General features: G+C 44.9%; 1 protein-coding gene across 1 annotated transcript; it reads right to left on the bottom strand.

The window, feature by feature from the left end:
* Positions 1–1,504: 1,504 nt before the first annotated feature.
* On the bottom strand, positions 1,505–5,511 carry LOC149429165 (tyrosinase-like; the record flags this gene model as incomplete). Its single annotated transcript, XM_089666659.1, has 2 exons — positions 4,717–5,511; positions 1,505–1,715 (listed from the first exon to the last, which is right to left on the bottom strand). Coding segments are annotated over exons 1-2 (1,006 nt in total), but the record flags the coding sequence as incomplete, so codon positions are not given.
* Positions 5,512–9,185: the final 3,674 nt, after the last annotated feature.

A 9,185-nucleotide genomic window follows, 5' to 3' on the forward strand; every position in this document is an offset into this window, starting at 1 on the left:
TGGCAATTTTTTTCCCCACCAAAATAAAAAAAAAAAAAAAAAAGTGTGGAGATCTAGATTGATACAATTGCTTTGAATAGGTATGAAATTAGTGTTTTCAGTTTGTGCTGCTTGGAGGGAAAAAAAAAAAAAAAAAAAAAAAAAAAAAAAAAAAAAAAAACTCATGTTTTTGGTACCAGAAGCCAATAAAGAATTGGCAAAAAACCCTTACATGGCCAGATAGCATTGGTCCATGTTACATAAAAAGGTTTAAACATCGATTATTCAAGTTTTTATGGGGCCCCTGTGATTTTACAGGTTCAGGCACATGCATTTCTATACTGTTGGGTCCTTTCCTCAACATATCACCGTTGAGTTTATTTTTTAGTTTTGGACAGGGTACAGAACTTTGGGCACTTGTCTTATCTGAAGGTGATTTAGGAGAGGTGCTCGATTCAGCTCTTTGAAACAGCAAATTGGGTCATTAATTGAACCTAGGAGCTTGGATTCAGCAGCACTCTACAAATCTGGGGTTTCCCATGATATATGCAGGCAGTTCCTGGAGGATGAAGGAATTGATACCATTGAATGGCCCCCACGCTCACCTGACCTAAATCCAATAGAACACATCTGGGATGTCCTGTGTCGGTCCATCTGAAACCACCAAGTTACACCTTAGACTGTCCAGGAGCTCAGTGATGCCCTGGTCCAGATGTGGCAGGAAATCCCCCAGGACACTGTCTCATGTCCCGATGTTGAGAGGCATACATACAAGCATGTGGGGGCCACACAAACTACTGAGTACCATTTTCAGTTGCTGAAAAAGGGGGGGGGGGGGGGGGGGAAGGCTTCAACTATCAGGTCTACATTGTAGAACATCTGATAAGGAAGAGGCTTTGCCCAACATGGTTTGTTGCTTTGACACTGTACTGCTAGGGTGACAGTATGTAAAAAATATAAAAAATGTAAAACAAAAATTAAAATAATTTTTGGTTATAAATTAATTTGGGTTATTTTTTACTAAAAAGATAAAAAAGAGAATAAATTTTGGCCAAGATTTATGAAGTACTTGCAAAATTTTATAAGAAAAAAAAAAAAAACTTTTCAAAATAGTGGACTTTCATTTACATAACAAAAAAATAAAAATCCCAGTTTTGAATAAAATACCACCAAAATAAAGCTTTGTCTCAAGAAAGGCTAAAAAAAAAAAAAAAAAAAAAAACCCACACGAGTACAGTGTTGCATGACCATGCAATTGTCAAAGTGTGATAGCGCTGAAAGCTGAAAATTGTCCGGGGGGGGGGGGGGGGGGGGGGAAGCATCCAGACTGGAAGTTGTTAAACAAGCTGAAGTTAGAAGCCGATTGGCTACCGTGCACAGCTGCACCTGATTCGGAGGGCTCCAGTTTTAGTAAATCTCCCCAAGACAAGGAATAAGGCGAGATCTCCACAGTGACATTGTAACAAAACCAAAAAGCCAACTGTTTTTTTTTTATATAGGGGAGGTTAATATACTGTTTGCTCACCTTCTAAAGCATTACGGAAGCTTTTCTTTGAGGTCCTGTAGTAGGGAATGGTGTCAAAGGCTTCCCATTTCAGCGTGTCCTCTACATCTTGGAAGGTGGGTAGGAAGGTTCCATTTTCAACTCCAGGCTTCCTGTGTAGTCTTTCCATCTGATTATAGTCTACAGCACTCAGGCAGTAAACATCAATATAGTTGTACCCGCTGCAAATAGACTAAGGGAAAGAGCCTCGTTAGAGAGATGAATGCTCGTTTGCTGATTTTAAATACTCCCATTTTTATGTTAAATTCCAGGGCCCATGTATAGCCAAGTGTACGTACAGCCATGTGCTTCACCTGGTCAAATCAGAGAATGCTTTGCATTGATTGAAGATGCAAAGCACTCTGAATGGTAGCAATCAAAACCACCACTGGGCCAGTGTGCACATCGCCATAGTCTTCCAATGAATTCAGTCATTGGCCCTGTATGTGGAGGTCAGGGACAGACTGACAACTCATGGGGCCCCCCGGGCAATAGGGTATCATGGGGCCCCTGTGTCCTTGCTCAAACTCAAAAAAGCCTAAGTACCAGGGGCATCTCATGGGGCCCCCCTACTGACCCCAGGCCCTCAGGCAGTGCCAGAGTTTCCAAATGGTCAGTCCGCCCCTGGTATAGGTATACACTTGTAGCTGCAGATTCCAGCTGGTAATGGACACTGGATAAACCCAAAAACCTAGAGAGTCCGATCGCCCCATTGTGGTAGAGGTTATCAAAACACCACCTTAAAATGATTGCACTGACATTAAGATATTCTGTATGCGGGCTTGTACAACCACTCCTCTGAGATGCTACCTCTCCCAGCGGAGGGAACAAGTCCTCCATTAGGATGGAGCCCACAAGATGAATGGAGTTGGAGTAAGCTGCCAAAGCTTCTGAGCCCACACCACTGAGACTGAGCTTGACCTACCATGCATGCCCCCTGGCTATACACAGAGCTGCCACAGATAACAGAATGGGGGGGGAAGGGGGAACAGATTTGTACACCTGTTGCCTAGACTGTTTCTGGGGTATGGTCCCCCCTTTTTCAAGTTTCTCTTCAGATGGTACAGGGTGATCTGTACTATTAGGGTGGGGGGTTGCTGATTTAATGCCATGTGGTTCCATCCCATTGTTCTATTGTGTGTCTTGCATGGGATCAATTATGGGATGCATGTTTGTGTATTGGCTTAGTGGGGGGGGGGGGGGGTCCTAAAGGAAATACTCAACACAGGCTGGCACAGTTCTGTTACAGTTAGTAAAAATCCACCCCCCACCCCCCGTGTACACCAATCTTCACACTTACCCCCTGGGCAAAAATTTCCTTTAAAAGTAAAAAAACAAAAAACAAAAACACATGCTCAAAACACACCCTCTAGTACAAATCTGCTTCTCCCAGGAAATGTGCCCCCAAATCCCCTTGCAGTATCCTGCCCCCAAATTTCCCCTCCTAGCACCCCACAATCATTCCTACTAGCACAAATCCTCTGGATGCTTGACCATTACAGGTTTTTGGACATCCCATAACCATGGGTATTACAGCACTGGCCATGCCACTGACTCCCAACAGCCTCAACCCTTCTGGAAAGGCTCAAGATTTGGGATCTGTGGGAATGTGTTCCCATTCAGCTAAAAGCTTGTCTGGGGTCAGGAAATGAGGCTGGACAAAACCTGCTCATTGCTGGTATTGAACTTCATCCCAAGTCTTTATTAGCACCATCAGGGCTTTGTGCATGCTGCAAAATGGTCAAACCATGTATTTACAACTGGCCATTATGGTTATATGCTATGCTGCAATCAACAGTATTCAGGGGTGTTGGGTAGGTGCAGCGGGTGTGGTGGGCAGGTGCAGCGGGGTGTGGTGGGAAGCATACAGAGTCCCGATTTGCTAAAAACAATGTATTGTACAAGTACTTCAACAGTATGACCAGGCCTGACAGGAGGGCTAACCTGACCAATATCACTTACAACAGCTCAATGCAGAGAGAAGTTTGTAGACTCAGTTGTCCACAATGAGAAGCAAAATACCGCCTGGCTAATCCAACCAAAAAGGGGAAGCCTCCCGAGAAGGTAAACATAGTCCCCACTCTCTCCCTCCTTCACTGGAACTTTTCCCAATTGGTAGTGCTGACTGACAGGGAACCTGTCCCTATGCTAGCCACTCACAAAGCATGCCAAAACCTGTGGGAAGAGGACTTAAACTCTGCTCGACCTAAGATGGCCATCAGGCAGGACCATGGATAACGGAGAAACACCAGTCCTCCTATAAAGGGCCCTGGCAGCTGGAAAAGCCAGATGTGGGGAGGGTGATAGGCATGGTGGGGGGAATCAATCCCCTGTATGACTCTGCAGCAGCTGAAAGCTAGCTTCTTTTCCTCCCACTGGCTTTCAGCTGCTGCAGAGAGCCATTCAGGGGTCAGTTCCAGTAATTATAAACCCCCACCCCCCCGCAAGACCCATCACTCTCCCTGTGCACCATATGTCGTCCCCCCCCCCCCCCCTTGCTGCTGCCCAGGCATCCCCTGTGTGCCCCCACCCCCTCAGTGCTGCCAGCTTCCCTCCTTTCCACCAAGCTGCAAGCACACTATAGGACCCTTCAAGGTAGACTGGGGGAAGGATCCGATAAATGTCATTTACCAGCCCCTTCCTTTCCTAAATGAACAAGGTACTAATCAGTCACTGTATTCATTCATAACTGAAGCATAGTAAAAAACTTTTTCTGGGGGGCACCCCATCAGGTTGGCTGTATGGGGCCCCATGGCAGCCCTACCACCAGGGTCACATGGGACAAGAGCATCCAACCAGATCACTGTCCTTTCAGACAGAGGAAGCCAGAAACCCAATTTCTCCACACTTACTCCCCTTGGCATTGCCACCGCGGTCCAGTGTCACCTGTTCTGGAAAACAGACTACCTGTCTACAGGTCTGGTAGAAATTTCTAACAGATTGGCAAGGGTTTCCATATAGATCCTTGCTCTGTGCAAAAGTGGGGAAAGCAATGCAGATGTGAATGCTCCACTTTAGAGATTGCCCATCACTAATGGTCATGGTGACATTTTACGAGACCTAAGCGAGGACAAATATTCAACAGCACAAGCAGTTTGCTTTTCTTTTTGAGGAAAATGCCAACAAAGTGAGGGGAAGTTTCTCTAACAGAGCCCTGAAGAGCAGTACAAACCTGAGAAAGGTTCCCCACCTACCTTCCAAGTGGCAAAATGGGAGTAGCTACTGATAAACCCTTGCACGTCATTATCCCCGAAGAAGTCATCATTACAGATGGAGCATTTTTTCTCTCCTCGCCAGTCCCAATAAGGAAGGGCAAAGTTTTCATCCCCTGTCAAGAGCTGAATTTGTCTCTCCAGGAAGAGGAGGCCCAGCCGATGCCAACCGGGAAAAGCTGGACCTTGATGGGCGTAGTTTCTGGTCAAAAGAAAGTCCCCATCTAACAGAAGTGGTTTTGTGGAGTAGTAATGGATCCAAGAAAAAACATCATAGATGAAGGCATCAATAAAGCGGTATGTGTCCTTGTGATGGCGGTCTCCAGTGTATAAGATGACAAAATTTTGACTTATTGTGGTTTTGGCCAGTGCCAAGTAGCTGAAGAATTTTTTCCTTTCCAGAAAAGAAAGTTCTCGAATTTCTTTGCGCACAATGTTGTTTTTGCGGTCACATTGTTCTCCAAAATACCCGTACTTACAGTCACCGCAGTCATAGCCTCTGTAGTCTTTGAAGCACTCGCAAGTGGAGTTAAAGTAAAAATGTGGCCAGTCCAGGCGGTCGTCGTCATATTGGGGCACTGTGCCAGCTGCAAAAGGGGTAATTGTAATCTGGTTACGGCATCTGCCGCGGCCTGAGTTGGAACCACAGGGGCTGCCATCCTGCCAAAGCGGGCAACAGATTTTTGTCCGAATTGCAATATCTGTGGTGCAGGCTCGTGGGAATTGACCCTGGACTACATTAAAACAAAGAACGAGGAAGACTCCAAGGGCAATCATCGCTCACAGCAGTAGAAGATCGACCATTGGAGAAGACAGCAGACCCAGAGCGTTTCGGAACTCCAATCTAATAAAGAAAAAAAAAAAAAAAAAAAAAAGTTGTCAAAACAGGGGATTCTAAATGCATGAAACGTTAAGTGAAATATGGGAGTTGGTTTAGGAAAGGCAAAGAGTATTTCTGTGCCACTTTGGAGCAGGTAATGGGCTTTCTAAAAACTCAAGCACTTCCTGCTCGTGTTTTGATCGCCTCTCTACAACTGGATTTCCAAACACCACTATACAAGACAGGTAAGGGGTTAGGACCCCCCATTTACCTGTGTGCATGTAAAGAATGAGTTCTTTACCCGGGATATATGCAGACTTTGGTTGTTCACCATTTATGAACTGACTAGGGTGATCACCCACTAAATCAAACCTCTGGCTGTAGCCAGAAGCCATTCATTTAGTCTCACTACTTCCTGCTGTGCAGGCAGCATGCATCTTTGGTTGCTAGGAGCCACCTACATTCTAGTAACCAATAATGCTATGTGTCCTAGCAACCAATGACACCCTTAACCAACATGCTGGCATCCTAGCAACCAATTAAATCATTGGTTGCAAGGATTGCAGCAGCTGCATGGTTCTTGGTTATGGTGTACCATAGCAAAAAAACAAAAAACACCCCAAAAACCCCACAGCATCACTCTGCACTGCACCTGCAAGATCTCATGCAAACTTGGAGTGTATGGGGGACTTATAATTGAAAATCATCAACATGTGGATCTACAAAACTGCATATAGGTAATACAACCATCAACAATTTGTGTGTAGTGGTACATCCACTTTAAATATACACAACAAAAAAAAAAATTATACATACAAATATAATCCCAGAGGTAAGGTTTAATAGTTTGTTGCTACCACCACTGGCTGGGGAAGGCTGCCTTCTAAGCGGGCTGAGAACCTAGACGCTACAAAACAGGGATGGGGAGAGGAGCAAAGAAATAAAAAAAAAAAATAAAAAAAAAGTATAACATTCAATAATTATGCCCTCACAGATACTACTGTTGGAAGACGCCAGTCCAGTTCACATCAGTGCCACGGTCAGGAGCCATGTGAAGCCAAAGCAGGGATCCAAGCAAGCCGCCTGGGGAGCTCCAGCTGGAGACCAGATCTGTTGGAGAGCTGTCAAACATCCAGGGAGGACATTGGAGGCCAAATGAACCCAGCTGATTAAGGGTGTGCGATTTGGCTTCCGAAACACATTCCGATTGGACACAGCACCCCGGACATTTAACAGCTCCTTGGTCAGCTCTCCAACAGATCTGGTCTCCAGCTGGAGCTCCCCGGGCAACTTGCTTGGATCCCGGCTTTGGTTCCACAGGGCTCCTGACAGTGGCACTGATGTGGACTGGAGTCATCTTTTGGAGCTCAATCCAATGCTTTTATCAGTGATGTCTGAGTGCATAATTACTGTATTTCCTACCCTTTTTTAAATTTAATAAAATTTGCTACACGGTTAGTGGCTTGGCACCTCTCCCCAACCCTTCTCTTTTGTAAGAAAAAAAAAAAAAAAAAAAAAAAAAAAAAAAAAAAAAAAACACCCTATACAATTTCCATGCCAAATCTTTATCCTAGATAGGAGTCTGGCATAGATTTTAAGAGTGTAAAAATCATAGGGTAATCCCAAAATCCTTTTCAGACCCACTTCCCAAGCATGCAGCCTGGCTGTCCAGGGAAGGGGACAGGGAGCATGTACCCCCCCCCCCCCCTTCTGAACCATACCAGTCCACTTGCCTGACCCATTCAGAACACCCTTCTAGCAAAGCACCTTGTCCCCATATTGATCACAAGGCCCTCCTTCCCACATCCCTGGACCCATGAATATGGGGGACGTATATGAAAGCCCTCCAAGTCAACAAGCACCCCAGTTTATAATTTAAAAAAAAATAATTTAAGACAGTTTGTGCTGATTGCAGTACATATATACTAGTGCCACCTTTTTAACCTGGCAAGGAAGAGCAGGTATCTGCCCCCCAGTACCCAACCCCCTCACAGTCAGTGCTCATCTCCACTATATTACATGGATTCACAGCTTATGAATAAAAAGAAAATGGTCCAGTGATATCATGGGAGTGGAACCAAACATCAAAGAAAAGATCTACATCCACAACACAAGCTCCTTCTAAGGAATACTTTACAAAGTTACACTCCACATATACATACACATATATATATATATATATATATATATATATATATATCTCTCATACCCCAATGCAAGCCACACATACCCTTTCCGTACTCTGCCACAAGTCAGTCTTCTCCCCAGCGTCAGGCTCTCAAACAGCAGAGTTCTCCATACTCAGCCCACATCTATAAAGGGCTGATTAGAGAGATCTGGCTAACAGGTAAACCAAGGACTGGAGGCTTTATTCCACCCAAAACCATACAAAGCCTCCAGGATCTATACAAGATCTTACTAAGGCTGGCTTCACACCTCTGCCTTTTACTTTTGATCCGTTTTTTTTAAGGCTCCATGCACTCTAGCATTTCTTTTAAAGGATAAGTTCACTTTTTTAGACAAACATTAATAAATGCACATTTTTTTTGCAAGTAAAATAAACCGCAATATGCGACAAAAACGCACTAATGCATTTCAGCAGCTTCTCCGTTGATCTCGATTGTAGCAAAAAATTTTGCTTTTTGCGTTTATAAAAGTCCCCGACCCTTTCTAAAAACGCAGCAGCTCAAAAATAGTAACATAGGAAACCATGGTAAATGAAGTGTAGTGCGTGTCTGCAAAAAGCCCTAAAAAACACATTGGTGTGAATCAGGGGTAGGATCTGAGGAAACAAAATGGTTACTCTGTCCGCTGCAGGCACAAATCCTGAAGCCCCTCGCCATGTGTAGGTAAGAGACCTCGGTGACACGTATGTACTGTCCACAAACCTGCCAGCCAGTGACTCACATTATTTACTATATATATATATATATATATATATATATATATATATATATATATACACTGCACAAAAAAACTAAAGGAAGACTTTGAAAACCCGTCAGATCTCAATGGGGAAAAATCTCCTGCTAGATCTCTATACTGACATGGATGGGTTGATGTGTTAGGAACGTAAGGACGCCCCATCGTTGGATGGAAATGAAAATGATCGACCTACAGAGGACTGAATTCAGACACCCCGAAAATGAAAGTGAAGAAATGAAGAAATGATGCAGCAGGCGAGTCCACTTTGCTGAAATTTCATTGGTCCTCAGTAGTTTGTATGGCCCCCACGTGCTGGTATGCATGCCTGACAACGTCGGGGGAAGCTCCTAAAGAGACCATGGATGGTGTCCTGGGGGATTTCCTCCCAGATCTGGAGCACTGAGCTCCCGGACAGTCGGAGGTGCAACCTGGCGGCATTGGATGGACAGAAACATGACATCCCAGAGGTGTCCTATTGGATTTAGGTCAGGTTAGCGTGGGGGCCATTCAATGATATCAATTCCTTCATCCTCCAGGAACTGCCTGCATATTCTCCCCACATGAGGCCGGGCATTGTCGTGCACCAGGAGGAACCCAGGACCCCCTGCACCAGGAGGAACCCAGGACCCACTGCACCAGGAGGAACCCAAGACCCACTGCACCAGGAGGAACCCAGTACCCACTGCACCAGTGTAGGGTCTGACAA

This window comes from Staurois parvus, unplaced genomic scaffold (genome assembly GCF_062004578.1).
Source record: "Staurois parvus isolate SC_StPar_1 unplaced genomic scaffold, SC_StPar_1.0 ptg002763l, whole genome shotgun sequence".
In the NCBI taxonomy this organism is placed as follows: domain Eukaryota; kingdom Metazoa; phylum Chordata; class Amphibia; order Anura; family Ranidae; genus Staurois; species Staurois parvus.